At 35.0% G+C, this 15,454-nt stretch overlaps 2 protein-coding genes across 3 annotated transcripts; one reads left to right on the forward strand and one right to left on the reverse strand.

Moving 5' to 3' along the window:
• Positions 1-856: 856 nt before the first annotated feature.
• LOC120326444 (tetratricopeptide repeat protein 9C-like) lies at positions 857-6,501 on the forward strand. 2 transcript variants are annotated; one of them, XM_039392736.2, is made up of 6 exons: positions 857-1,580; positions 3,043-3,163; positions 3,777-3,917; positions 5,493-5,681; positions 5,905-5,993; positions 6,146-6,501. In XM_039392736.2, exons 1-6 carry the CDS (start codon positions 1,230-1,232, stop codon positions 6,176-6,178), a joined length of 924 nt encoding a protein of 307 aa, XP_039248670.2. In that variant the 5' UTR covers positions 857-1,229; the 3' UTR covers positions 6,179-6,501. The 2 variants fall into 2 exon arrangements, with proteins under 2 accessions (XP_039248670.2, XP_039248671.1); XM_039392737.2 differs by lacking the exon at positions 5,905-5,993 and having other exon boundaries at positions 866-1,580; positions 6,146-6,498.
• A 486-nt stretch (positions 6,502-6,987) lies between these two features.
• On the reverse strand, positions 6,988-14,764 carry LOC120326443 (serine/threonine-protein phosphatase 2A 56 kDa regulatory subunit epsilon isoform-like). The gene is made up of 13 exons (XM_039392735.2): positions 14,507-14,764; positions 14,334-14,428; positions 13,846-13,947; positions 13,262-13,363; positions 12,939-13,031; positions 12,184-12,314; positions 11,825-11,884; positions 11,259-11,367; positions 10,583-10,636; positions 9,737-9,907; positions 8,936-9,063; positions 8,010-8,111; positions 6,988-7,307 (listed from the first exon to the last, which is right to left on the reverse strand). The coding sequence occupies exons 1-13, from the start codon at positions 14,619-14,621 to the stop codon at positions 7,217-7,219; spliced, it is 1,353 nt and encodes a 450-aa protein (XP_039248669.1). The 5' UTR covers positions 14,622-14,764; the 3' UTR covers positions 6,988-7,216.
• Between the last annotated feature and the right edge of the window lie 690 nt (positions 14,765-15,454).

The following is a 15,454-nucleotide window of genomic DNA, read 5'->3' on the forward strand; positions in this document are numbered from 1 at the left end:
AACTAGGATTAGTGATACCTTTTTAGAAAATGTTCCAATCTTGGCGTCGTAAAGCTATCAAGCGTGATGCAGCAACAAGAAAGTGTCACATTGTAATAATTTTCTAATAAGACGACTGAGTTGAATTCACGAATTGTCGCAGTTTTTGCGCACTGTTCCGTTTTTAACTTTAAATAAATATAAGCGACCCGCAAAAGACTAGCAACCCTAAATTTTGTCCCGCGAGCGACATAAAATTTGCCGACCCCTGGGCCGTAGCCGATAGTCGGTCACGTCTTCTTCCACATCCGAGTCCATGAATCCAAAAACGAATGGCTGATTAATTCTGTGGACTGGAGATTGTGGTAGGAGGAGGAATCGGGGATGAATTTTACCGAAGTATTTTATTGCAGGTCATCAGACTGTAGTAATGAATTAGATGTACGAAAATCATTATTATAAGTTTGGGAAAATTAACTTTGATTTTAATGTGAAATGGGGTGAATTTAGGAAGTGAAATGCTATAAGGCAAGAGTACACGGCGGTTTTTGAGGAGGTAGAACCCCGGATTCTTTCATTTCCGACCTATTATATGGTGAAAAGGGGGTTTTCAACCGTGCTACTATTGCTATCAAAACAACGAAATCGCCTTTTCATCAGTAAACGGGGTAATTTTAGATATAACAAAAAAAACTCGCTGAAGAACACCAAGCTCACCCATCTTATTAAAATACACTATGAACTATGATTTGTCTGCTTATTTGGTCTGTAATATATTCGTTTCTGACTTTACATTTATTTGTAGTGCAGGGGGGGCGATGAAGTTGTATAAACTACTGTAGTGGGGGCGATAGTCAAAAGAGTTTGGGAACCACTGCTATACTACTACGGGTTTAATCAACGGATATTAGTTTCTTAACATGTACAACTAACGGGCTGGTATACATTTGCTAGAAATGTCAAACCAAACTATGCGATCTTGACTTCACTCAAAGCGAAACCGATAATGAATCCAGCGTGATATTAACTGAGTATCAGCCTGAATGACCCTTCAGTGTGGAATAATACACCACTATGTAGCGAAGCAATAGCGCTGAAGAGCGTACGGAACAATACGCCGCTGTGCGTTTTTTGTTTCACGAGTTGTATATTTAATCCGAAGAAGTTGAGCGAATATATCAGTTTGATGAAATGGTGCGAGGCGCTTAGTCGAAGACATTTTGCAACAGTCTGAACTAAACAATTGTGAAATGCCTACCCCAAGCTTAGTATCATCAGGTAGTCCTACTCCAAGTAGTGTGTCCTACGGCACTACAAATAATATGGCATCAATAAAAGAATCCTTCACAGAACTAGAAGGCAATATACTGGGATCGAAAGACTATATCGATACAAAAAGTGTTTTTGGAGCAGACACTATATATCAAGACAGCGATGATGATGACGATACATTACTCGCAACTTCTGGAGAAGAAATCGACCCTAAAAGTATCGGTTTATTTGACATCGTTAAGCGCGAATTTCGCGTGAGAACAGCAGTGATAACAAACAAGCCTGATCATGGCCAAGTACATAAGAAGCCAAAGATTAACTTCATTCAAGTAAGTAACAGTTTGTATTGCGTCTTACTTACCTACCAACTTAATATATATATATCTTATTTTCAACACGTTCATAGGTGGTCAGAAATTAACACCGTATGGTGCTATAAATTAGCGCGAGGTCTATAGTTATACCACACTATAGCGCTAGATCTACCTCAAACTAGTATTACTAGATTCAAGTATAAATAACACTGCATTTTCCATTCCTAATGAACGTCACTTGTTCATATACATTTGATTCTGCGATAAACACTCCATTTATACAAATCCTAGCTTCAGACTGCACCTGGGTAGGCGTCATTTGGAGGTAGACCATCCTCACACTACGGACCAAACAAATATGTGACTCAGTGGTTCTTAAAGTATGGGTCGCGACCCAAACATGGGTCGCGGAAGGTTTAAAAAGGGGTCGCGACAAGGTCGTCAATCTAAGAGGAGAGGGACGAATTTTCAGCTTTCCCAATGTTTCAATTTAGCTTCTAACTCTAATGTATTTAAAAATAATGAAATATAAAATTTCATTCACGGGAAGAACTGTCTTGAGCTCATTGTTACATCACAATTCTGATATGCCAGTCACGTGTATTATTTTCATGGTATCGGTAACCATGCACGTCGCTTGTCGTTGTGTTGACCGCGTGGAATGTCGTCTTAGTGGATTAAAATAACCAAAAATGGGTGTCTTTTTGGTAATGTAAATTGTAATAGACGACGCAATGAAAAGGCTCGCTTCTCGACATTGGATTATTCAATATCTAGAGAAAATGTGACTTCATCTCGAGGCACCATTTACTGCGAACGAAGCAGTGTGTGCACATTTGATGAGTAAAAAGTTGTATATTGCGAGAGATACCGAAGGCCAGCTAGGATGTCGTGTTTGCGACAGACAGCGGACGCCTTTTCTGCTACAATTCGCGACAAGGCACTTGTGCGAGCGAGGATATTTGGCACTGACGGTTATCAAAACTAAGCTCGCAATTGCATCGATACCCGTGACAACTTGCGTTTTGCGTTAAGTAAAATAGAGCTGTGTATTGAAGATATAATGAAAAGGAAATTTCAGTTTCATCAATCTCACTGAGTCAATGGACTGTTTCTAATAAATAGTTGTCTGTATTTGAGTCAAACTGTACTAACATTAAAAACACATTTTGCGTTATTTAGGATTGGGTCGCGAGTATTCATAAAACTCAGATTTGGGTCGCGCTCGAAAAAGTTTAAGAACTACTGATGTGACTGCCCTCATTATGGAGCCAAATGACAGAACCCTGGTCAATTAAAACAGTTGTTATAGTGTTATGCACCAATGGAGCGACATTTCCCCGTGACCGAAAATAGCATGTATATGGGATGTTATTTTTATGACAACCCTATTCCAGAATGAGGGAAAAAATCTGAGAGAACTGTTCGAATTTGGAATCGCAAAAAACGAAATTTACAAAATATTTTCTTCATTCAGGATATGAAGAACAAAGTGGGGATCGCAATAGATCATAAAAATCGAGCCCTAGAAGAAATGCAAAACAAAAATTTGAAACAGGCAACACGATTTTTTCATCTTGCTTTGCTGCATATTAAAGGTAATTTCTTTAATATATAATACAACCAATAACTTTTGGGGAATCTGCAATTTCTTGGGATGGTTTCAGGTGGTCATTGATGTGATTTTTCACAAGACCACCTTTTATTTGGCATATCTGGAATTCGATTTCGGAATAAAAAGTTATGCAACGGGTTGTTATAAAAAAGTATCCCAAAATCGCTACTGTATTGGGACGACTGAACCAGACGCAGTTATTGGTGTTTTCTAAAATACTACAATGACTTCAAAATCGACCTTTCAAAGTGAAACATAAAAAAGTTATATGAAGAATAATGCGGGAAACGAGAAAGATGATATTTGTTCGAGAAACAGAAAGATGATATTTGTTTAAATATAAGTGGATGAAGCGGTGTGTTGCTTGTCTGGTTTGGCAAGTTGTATGGTTGTAAAAAAATTTCAAGTTCTCGGGCATACTGTGCAATCATTCTCAATGTCGATTGTTTGAAAACGAACGACATGAAATTCATGTCGTCACTGTAAAATCACTGTCAAAATTTCACGCAAAGGAAGATCCGAAATATATGTTTTTAAATGAAATGCGTGCAAACATAGTTCATGGATTCTGTACTAATTTCAATCACCACTCACAGGATTGGATCCAGATGAAGGTGTTTTGTGGAGTTTGGACTTTGAAGACATGGATAAAGATAAATTACCGCTACGTGTTATGCCTTCAGAATTAAAAGAAATCAAAGAAGGAGTAGAAATAGATTGCTATTTGGGACTTGCTGGTAGGGTAGAATATATCTTTATCACACTCCTTAATTTCAATAATATTATGCCTGTCTGCCCTTTCAACTAATTTGTCGCTCATTATTCAGGTATCACTCCGCATTATTCTTCATTACCAACTCACTCATATTTGACTTGCCGAATTGCACTAATATATATGAATATCTGGGTTTGAATCTCCAAAGAAATGACACAAATACATACGTCTTTTCGCCTTTTTGTGCGCGCCATGATACCTCATTTAGCATTGAAAATAGATTGTTTAATTATAATATTTTTCTAAATTTTTAATAATTTGTCCTGGAAACGTTTGCTTTGTTATGAAATTTTAAATAGACAGTAACAAGTATAGTTGAGCATGGCAGCACGACAATGTCTAAAAATATCATGGCAATAAGACGCGTCCATATATCCTATTACAAAAAGAGTATCTTTATGGTCGATTAAGTTTGTGCTATTGTTTTATTTAATAGCAACAGATCCAATACAAAAGGTAGAACTCCCACCCGACCTATCCCTTTGTGCGCGGTCGCATACTATGTAAACTGACTCCCGACGGTCTAGAGAATATTTTATTGGTGGAAACAGATTTATAAATTGAATTCGTTGATGTTTACGATCACTTATGAAACCATTTTCCATATTGACGCACGATTGTAGAACGATATGTTATGGGATTATTAGTTTGTTACAAAGCGGAATATAGGTTCCAATATGTCCCCAGTATACACAACAATATTATATTATACGGAAAATATATGTAAGACAATTTGAGTGCGTCATGGTGGAATTCCCATCTCGCCCCTTGACACGAAATCTTGCACCTGGCAAAAAGATAAAGATGAAATATTAAGAGAAAACTGAATTGGTGTATCGTCCCAACTAGGTATTTGCCATTTAACAGATGTTGCTTACTTTTTTAATAACCCATCGAAAGGTTGTAATTTCGATGCTATCTCACTTTCCATGTTTTTTGGGAGAATTCCAAACTGAATATTGCAATTTACGTTTTAAGCTGAACATGCTGAACATTTTAAGCTGATGTACACTTACTCCATTACCGTCACGTAGTAGCCTACAACAAGATGTAGTGTGCTTAATTTGTTGATGAATTATCTCGACAAAATTTAAGTGTGGCTGGATAAATACGAAAATTCAATGGTGCAAGAGTATATATCAGGGTGGTCCTGGTCCAAGGTTGTCTATTTTTAGTTTTCTAAGATGCCTCTATTGTTAGCATATATTCCCGACCAAAAAGATAGATATCCAGATAATAATTTTGACTGCCAAGCACATCATTTAACTTCGCTATTTGCCTCAGCTAGCCATAACACTAGTCCATTCAGTGACATTAGTGATGCAACAATATGTCAAAAGATTTTTCTGATTAATTTGATTACGAAACAACACAAAATGCGATTTATTGGTTACTCTCCGAATGTGACGCGGGCCACAGATAATGAAGCGGCGGGCCACATGTGGCCCGCGGGCCTGGGTTTGGACCATCCTGGTATATATATATATATATATATAAACTGTGGTGCATTTCACCATTTTTACTGTGTTCCTCATAGGATGCCTACAGCACAAAGAGCGAGTTCCTTATCGAAGAATTAAAAGCTACTGTATGCGAATTCTTGACTTTCGAGAAGATTACGTCCCTGCATTAGTCAAATGCGGGATGGCATGTTATTATTTACGAGAATACGAACTGTGCAGATTCTACATGCAAAACGCAAAAGATTTGTCAACGGAACCAATGGGTAAATTTTGATATTGTATGAAAAGACGAATAATGTACATTTCTAGGACCTTATCTATTGCGTCTCGTACGTACAGCAATCACTATTTGGCATAAAATATGTGAAAGTAAACACGCTATATTCGGTTATATACAGGGTGAATCTATTCAGAAATTTCTGAAACTTCGGGTACAATCGTGCACAAACAAGTTTAATCCAATGAATTTATTTTATTTTTGTACAGTTAATGACAAATTTACGAGTTCCGTTTTTGGGGTCACCCTGTATTATAATGGGAAAATTATTATCCGATACGGACCTAAACATGTTTCGGTAAGTCAAAAACATATTCGGTTTGATATGATATACAGATATAGCATGTCGAGTGCGTTGGCATCACTAACAAATGTGAAAAGTTGGTAAATAATATTTACCTTCCAATAGCGTTAGATTTCCTGAAATGTTTCTTTCCTTTCATCTTACAGATCCAGAAATTAAAAAATATCTTCGTATGGTAGAAAATCAACTCACAAAAGGAAAGAAGAAGAAATGAAAAGGGATTTTGTATCATTAAATATTATAAACAATTATTGCGAGCAGTCGGGAATCATTCCTATAAACAGGAGCAATAGAAGATATTCAATATTCAAGCGCGTGCAACTGTGATCATCATTTCATAGAGCTCGCAATGGCAAAAAATGGAATATCAAGGAGTGTATCTGAGCTATTTCAGTACGGGATGTGTAAGTATATATTATTTTTTTTTGCTTCTATTACGTTTTGATTAAAGGCATTATATTATCCAATTCGAGATTATGTTATCATTATTTTTTCCACCGAATACAAAAAAGTGCCGAGTATTCTCAACAAAACGCCTTTTCGTTCACAATCCACGATCAATTTCTGTCGAATAAAAGCTCCAGCGCAGATAAATTATAAAACGTTTCCTGCGGCACGGTGTCACCCATATACGAGTGCGTGGGTGCACACCTCTTTGGTCAAAATTCTGCCTCAACCAGGCATGCCACGAAAGATGAATAGCACGCGCATTGTAAATTGACCCATTCGAACCTCTGCGGGAGTATAAATGAGCGGATTGAAACTATTATAATGTAAACACGACGTTTGTCACTTTGCATGCATCCCTCGGGACCCCTTTAAAATTTTAACTGGCCAACGCTGCATGGTAGAGCAAGAAAAATTACCTACGAATACAGTTTTGTGAACCCTAATTTTGAGAGATCATTAAAAATGTGGGGTACATGAATTCCACACACAACATTTCCCATCTTGAATTTGTCTTATGAACACAATCACAGGAACAATATTTAATACTTGTGTGAACCATGATATATTTCTGAACAATGTGTATAAAAGCAACTAAAAAATCTCACAACAATGAGCAGGCTGTACAAGCAGCAAACTAGATTAGAAAAATGTGTTCGCATCGATCAAATATGACTAAAAATTAACAATATAAAACACGATTTAAAACTAAAAATGTACAAAAAAATAATTAAAGATAAAGAATGTAAATACATCTTAATACTTTTGTGCTATTCATTGATTTGTGACAATTTTTTCCGTGAGCATAAAGCATCAACTTTTTTCCACAGATCTTCTCTCTCACTCAATCGCTTCTGTTCCCTGAAAGTTCAATGTTTATTATTTGATACTCCCGTAGTGTATGTACCAGGTTAGGGTTAGGCAAGAATTTTATTCTGATTTTCCTTATTTTAGTTTTATTACAAGTTCGGGGACTGTCTGTGTTACCCAAGTTAATGTACCACCTGCCCATAGGTTTTAGTCTCTTTACACAACATGATGTAAAAGTAGGCAAACAAAATTAGTTACCTCCATTTTGGTACACACACTTCTAGAGCACCTAATATTTAATATAACCAAACCAAAGATAAAAAATCGTCAAATCTTCACGATGAACAAATTCTATCATAACCATTAAATTTGGGATTAAAACAGTAGGCTGGAGGCAGAGGTCAAAGAAATTTCAATGCATCTGATACAGTATTCGCTAAGAAAAGTAACACCAACAACATAAGAACCTCCGAAAACATCAACAATTTGGCAAAACTATACATGGATCCACTTTGTACGAAACAAAAACTTCCATGACCAGGAAAATTATTTTCATCAACATAAGTTGGAGACAGTAAAATCAGGTTTTTAGCACAATAATATTTTTATAATTTTTCACTTCTTTTGGTACAAGTGTACTCGTATTTATAATCAGCATAATTGACACACGTCTAAGAATAAGATTAAATCTTCAGACTCGGTAAAATTTAAGCAAGACTAAAGAACCGTGAAATATAGAAGTAAGAGGCTCACTTTTGTCTTTCCGCTTTGTATGAAGCAGTAAGTTTGTCAAACAATTGTCCATTCATCTCCATGAATGTTTTCAAAACATTATAAACAAGTGCAACTATTGTCCTATGGATAAAAAAGAGAGTTATTAAAATCTGTGGAACCGCAATCTTGATCTTTGTTGAGCTGAACAGACTTTTCAACATTTTCTGAGTTATTCAAACAATGAGGAAAAGAAATTATGACAGTCTCTCATCATCGTGTATGATGTCATAAACAATGTCATGCATAGCCGTTAAAAGATAAAATTTCATATTTATCCATAAGGAAGTAAATTAAGAAAGCGACATGCCCATATGGATTTTCACTGCATCTCATCAGATTACCAGTCCAGGTCAAATTTGGGATGAACCAGCCAGTTACCTCATTCCCATACATTACAAAACTGCAAACTATAGCTATGTTTTCTCTTGCATGTGGTCAGCATGAAAAATTCTTTTTTATTTCAGAGTACCATAGCGAAAATTCAATTCACCCCTACAAATTGAATTACAGAAATTCAAACCTCCAATCTCGTAAGATAGGATTTACATATTTATCCCGGGGGTAGGGAAAGGCGATAAGACAGCTTAACCATATGGCGAACCACGGCCTCTCATACGGTTACCATTCCATGTCGGGTATGAAATTAGTTAATTACTTGTTTTCAGAAACACGGACTTGATGGGTGAGGAAGCCATGACCGACCAGCGGTTATGTGAACCACCCTACAGCGGTGAGGAGTCCAGCAATCCTCTCGCACATAACTATCCCTGCATGGGTTTCGAACCTGCGAACCCACACAGAGCAATCAGAGGTGCGGTGGCGAGTGTATTCCTAACGCTTAGCGCGATGAGCCACACCGCCGCGCCATTCATACCATTAAACTCTTGAATCATATCAGTACTTACGCATTCCAATGATGCTTTGATATTTGGTAAAGACTTGAAAAAATAAGAGGCAGAATAGTTGAAGAATGCTCTTCGATCAGACCAAGAATATACTCATTGTTCCAGAGATACAGTGTTCGTTCTGCTACCTGTTCATATAAGTCAAAACTGACTTAATTCATACAAATAATGGGATAAAATGACAATGGGGCAATTTCATTTTTCAGCCAGCAATTTTAGTGAAACAGTATGGCAAATCTTTTTCATCAGCGAACAAATATGGTTGTTTGATCGGGAGATGTTGACATCAGAACAGTCTGGCTTTCTAAAAGGCTATAACAGTTCATTAGGATTTTGAAAATTATAAATGGAGGTATTTTGACAGCTAATAATGATATGAAATTTCACAAGTCTGATAGATAATCTAATCTGAAACCTATAAAAGGATTTAATTACATTAATTTCGAATTTTGTTTCAAATAAACTATTCCAAGTAAATGCCCTCACTGCTAAAATTAATTCTTCTTGTCTAGCTACTCACATTGACACATACTTTAAGCAGACAATTTGGTAATTTAATCAAATGACATTTTTTCATGCTTTTCACATCGAACAAGGCACTGTTCAAGCATTTACTGATATATAAGGAGCTACAATTATTAGAAAGTACAGAATCTCTCAGCTTCGGCATTGCCTACCCACAAGTACTCATTTTCACAAAACATACTTCACAATATTCGTTCATCATAAATTAACCATTGATAAAAATTTGAATTTTTTTTTTTTTATAAATTAAGGATAATATTAAATCACACACTTTACCTGGAAATGAGGACTAGCCAAACAGCGAGATAATTGTTGAAATAATTCTCTATGTATACAAGAGAACTGCGAAGGTTCAATTATGTCTAAAATTTCTTCAATCTCACCAACAAACATGACTTCTTTTGCGCTACATGTCTGTGGCCAATATTTAAGTATGCCATGCACCACCTGTTTGAAGCAATATTAAAACGATTAATGAGCCAAATCTAAGCACAAACAGTCCATGTATGTTGAAATTTTGACTCAAATTATATTGTCTAAAAATGTTTAAAACTTTCCAGTTATCATGCAAAAATAAATTAGAAATTTTGTTTGAAAAACAATCTACATTCAGAACCTATCCAATTATTCAGTCAAGAAAATCAGAACCAAAAAATAAAACCAAGTATATTCGGAACACATTCTATGGCGGGTAGTGTGTGTACAAGGTTAGAGTTGGGCCATCATTTTATTCAGATTTTCCTTATTTTAGTACTATTACGAGTTCGGGGACTGTCTGTGTTAGCCAAGTGAATATACCCCCTTCCCATAGGCATTCAGTCCCTTTACAAAACTTGATGTAAAATAGGCGAACAACAAGTTACCTCCATATTGGTACACACACTTCTTGAGCGCCCTATAGGAACACAACTTTTGTGCTAAAACATCCCAGATCACTGAAACTTTGGATCCAATCACACACAAATGGAAATTCCACGTGTTAAATAAATTTTCTTCATTCAGTAGAAGTAAAAAATTTATGCGCCTTTAATCAAGTAGTTCAGGTTTAATATCGAAATGGTCGTCTAATAGGGAAATGTGGAAAACCAAGAATCCATATACAGTAGTAATAACACTGCTTACTTGGCTTGTTAGTGTTGAATCTTTCTCCAGAAACTGTATCACACAATATGTCAGCTGAGAAGATAAAGATGAACTTTAAATTAAACAAGCCCTAAAATACATAACAATCACTGTTGCAAGCACTTTCTTTCATTACAATAAATCTTTGCATATATTCACTGCTATAATTGGATAAAGCCATATTTTCACACTGGCATCATATTCAGAATCAGAACAAATATTTTTATTAGCAAACTCTGTATTGAGCCTGTATTGTGCAATCAAATATATAAAGTTTATGCTAAAACTCCAAGGCAGTGTTTTTCGACAGGGTTCCATGTCACCATAGGGTTCCACCAGTACGGATAAGGGATTTTACAAGTTTGAAGTTTCCATTCAAATCCGAACACCTATATTAATATATGTATGTTGTTTGTCATCAATTTTGAATTTGCCTTCAATCTAAAGATTATTTTGTATTGCTAGTATTAGATTTGCTTTTATATATATTTCTAGTTTATACAATTCAGACAATAAAGGACAATTGCGCAGAGGGGTCCGCAAGCCTCAGGGAAGTTGCACTGGGGTTTTGCTTAGGTTGAAAACCACTGCCCGAAGACGTGAGGAGTAAAGTGATAATTCTAATCTTATACGAATTAACAATATCTGGATAAAAAAAACTACCGTATATTATTACCTGTGCATGATAAAGAGCCAGAGTTCTCGTTTTATGGAGAGGTATAAGGACTTTGACCAGAAATTGCTTATGTTCATTTTTGAGTGGGACTGCAAATCCATTTATAATGCTAAAAATACAAATTGTATTGACATTGTATATTTAATGGATAGGCACACGGTTTGAGTAAATAGAAACTGCAGGACATTGGACGTAAGCTCATTAAAAAATGAGTAATTTTCAATTAATAGAATTTGGATAAATTACAAGAGAAGTGCACACGTACATACATGAACAGGGTAGCTTCACCAATCACCATGCAATCATTATTACCAATCATTAAGCCAGAGCTGACAGAAATGAATCAGCGAAAAATCCATGTCATTTTCGAAACAAGTATAATTTGGAGATGAACATGGTTCCCTGGACAGCCCACAGCAAATATGAAAAAAACCTAAAAGTTAAATCCCATGGAAAATATAAACAACAGTTTGGAAATCATATAAGACGAGTTCCATCGAACAAATTGTCATTTTCAAAATGTTTTTATACATATACATGTTTAAGATAAATGAAGGGTTTATTACCTTCCTAATATTTCCAACAGCTCTGGTAATCCTGCAAACTCCTCGTTTTCATAAACATATCTGATGTAAAAAGAAAAGATAGTTGAAAATATTTAAAACGATACTGTTGTCATAATATTTAAAATTACTCTGCCAAATTTCATTCAAAAGGGAAACTGAGATTATAAAAATTTTGGAATGTTCAAAATTTCAGAATTTCTAAATAATTTTGAGCTAGAAAATCTTTGAACCAATGAAATCGCTATTTTATTCAACTAAATTAAAATACGAAAAAATCGCAATTTCAAAAGTAAATTCTAGAAAACTGATAGTGGAACCTTCACATATTCATAAATGGTAAGCTTTGAAAAACTACATACGTGAGGAAAATATTGTTGAATTGTCTTCTGATAAATAGCCGCAAACCCAGGAATTTTCCATAAATTCTGTGAAGTACTGTTTTCAGAAATTCTCTCTCTCTTGGATCTTCACTTCGAAACAATTCCAATAACTAGAATGAAGCAATTAGTGATTTCAACGACATGCTTATAAATTTATATCTACAACTTGCTTGGCCATACAATTTACTAACAAGGAAACTACTCTGTTTGTTAGTCAATTCACACACGCTCACACGCATCCACAGAGAAATTATTACCATTATTACCAAGTAAAAAAACTCAAGATAAATTACATAGTAAACTGTTTGATTTATGCTACAGCATCCTTGCAGTCAGTGCATACGGGGATCTACTAACCCAAAGGGGTAGGAGAAAAAAAGTTAGGCACATGTTACTACAATATATGGAACCAAATTTCAAACAGATAATAGCATTTTTTACAGAGTATTATAAATCTTTGATTCTATAAAAATGACACACAATGCCATAATATTTTGTCGGGTCAAAAGTCAGAACTTTATTTTTTTTAGAAGAGTTTAGGGGAGCATCAATAAAACTGCTATTCAATTTGTTTTAGGTTCATTTCTCATATGTTCCTTTATTTAAAACAATTTATACTTAATAAAATGCTTTGAAAGCTAAAAATATTCAAGTTCTCATAAGTCATTGGAGGTGAATACCGAACACAGCATTTATGTCCATTGATAAATAATAGAGAAAATTAAAATCACAACCTGCAGCATGAATTTCTGGTCGACGTATTGTTTTGCTATAGGTGCTTTAAATTCTGGTGATTCCAATACTCTCAGAAAGAACTCATATACCAACTATAAGTAGAAAAACGCAAATATAAAATTTTCAATAAAGCGAGTAAATTGTGAAATACCCAATGTTAAATATTTAAAACTTTACTTGATTTTTGTCATAAAAGCAACAGTAACTTCGATAACAAGATTTCCCGGTTGAAACAAAATATTTTTTAATAGTATTGGTATCGATTTTCTTCATAATAGTCTTATATCTTTTTATATTATAGACTTAACATAAAATACTCTACTTGTAGATGTGGCCATGAAGCATCAAGAAAAGGGTCATTTTCATCAACATCATACACTTGATTATCAGTCGGAGGCAGAGGCCGAAATAAGTTCAGAGAAATCTGTTGAATAGATATTTACATTTAAATCAAACAGTTTATTGAAAAAACTTGATTTGTTGACTGGAATAATAATAAAAGTAAACTACAATCACTGTATACACTAATTTACCTGTCTTTTAAAACATTTTAATAGCCAATATCTCATTTAAGTCAATTTGATTCTGAAAATTACGCCATGGTTATGAATATAGAATCAATCCATAGAGAATTCACAAATCAAAATTGGAATTAAAATTATTTTACTATGATTTGAATTGTCTATGAAAATTCCTATTATAACAAATAAATTAAAACAAATTAACATATATAAAGAGTTGCTCAATTATATCACATGAATTCAAAATTTGTTCGAGAAGTTGTTGATGTGGTTGAACAGCAAAATCGTATACGAATAAATACAATAATCTATATCAAATATTCGAACAAAGTTTATACCTCACTTTCTGAAAAATTCACAAGATATATATTTTACCAGCGCTTACCACATCAATTGTCTTTGGGTATACATCTGGAGTTAATGCACCAGTCGATAGGGATACAAAATCAATCAGTTCATTCAATGTGGCACGCTTCACATCTTTTGCCTTAAAATAAAACATGTATTTAGCACCACCAGCCTTCACATTCTTTATTATTCAAGTAGATAAAAAAACGAAAACATCTAATTGTACTAAAGCACCTATACCTATAGGACCAATATTTTAACAATATTCCATATATATTTTTAAATTAATTCTTATTGCAAATTTGTTTACACTTTATTCATCTCTTAATATTATGATTCTAGAGCATTCCTTGCTCTCATTGCATCATACATGAAGAGTTTGTATTTCTCATATTTTCTATACAAATTTACTATAGATAGTGTTCAAAACTCAGGAAATTTCACGATTGTTATTGAAGTAGGTACTGCAACACATTAAGAATTTTAACGCAATCTGTTTCAAACAATTGCCATGTAAGACTTTACCTGAATATCGGATATAACATCAGAGAAGTCAAACATCACACAACATTGTTCCAGTTTTTTCATTAAAAGTTCTTTCTGATCCTCGGCCCCAGCATCTGCAAATCATATTAAATCAGTTTTCACATTGAGTACAGTAGAAAAATTGAAATTAACTTAAAAATTAAGTATCAAACCTTTAATCGAAGGCAATGGTGACATTTCCACACAATTATTGCTAGTAGGACTCATATTTGTCATTTCAACTGAGCATACAGCAGCATTATTGGCATCCATCATGGAATCATTCATGTTGACTCGGAAAATTGCAAGTTGGCATGTCAGACTAAATTTATGGATGTGTATTGACTACTGACGTATGTTTGCTCTAATCTGCGGAAGTCTTTAGACTTCCTCTAAGTTTACAAAACTTAAGCCCTAAACATACTACAGTACTATCTGCAAAATCCAGACAGACACAAAAGTTCATTTTGCCCTTAAACCCAGTAAATCACAAAACATCTAACAGAAACTAATGCAATTCATCTCTTAACTTATTATTATTATTAACTTGGCGCGGCGGTTTGGCTCAGCGGGCTAAGCGTTAGGAATACGCTCGCCACCGCACCTCTAATTACTCTGCGTGGGTTCGCAGGTTCGAATCCCATGCAGGGATGGTTATGTGCGAGAAGATTGCTGGACTCCTCGCCGTCGTTGAGTGGTTCACGTCACCGCTGGTCGGTTACGGCTTCCTCCACCACCAAGTCCATGCTTCCGAAAACAAACAATATAACTAATGGATAATATAACTAACTAAATTGGAATGGTGACCGGACGAGAGGCCGTGGTTCGCCATATGGATAAGCCGTCTTATCGGCTTTCTTCTCCCCCGGGATAAATATGTAAATCCTATCCTATCCTTATTCACACCAAAATCTGAAATCCCTGACTGCCTGATGGAACACAGGTTTTATTACAAGAATATAAAGTTAAGAATACAGAAATTTTTTTTGCATCATATTTCTTGCCAACCAGCAGTCTCGATAATTGTCATACCACAGATTGAAAAGAGTGATAAAAATACCGGTATATGATAACACTAATACCAGAATACAGTACCTGTGACTGTGTTCAGAAGCATAATA

Source organism: Styela clava, chromosome 4 (assembly GCF_964204865.1).
Source record: "Styela clava chromosome 4, kaStyClav1.hap1.2, whole genome shotgun sequence".
NCBI classification, from domain to species: Eukaryota; Metazoa; Chordata; class Ascidiacea; order Stolidobranchia; family Styelidae; genus Styela; species Styela clava.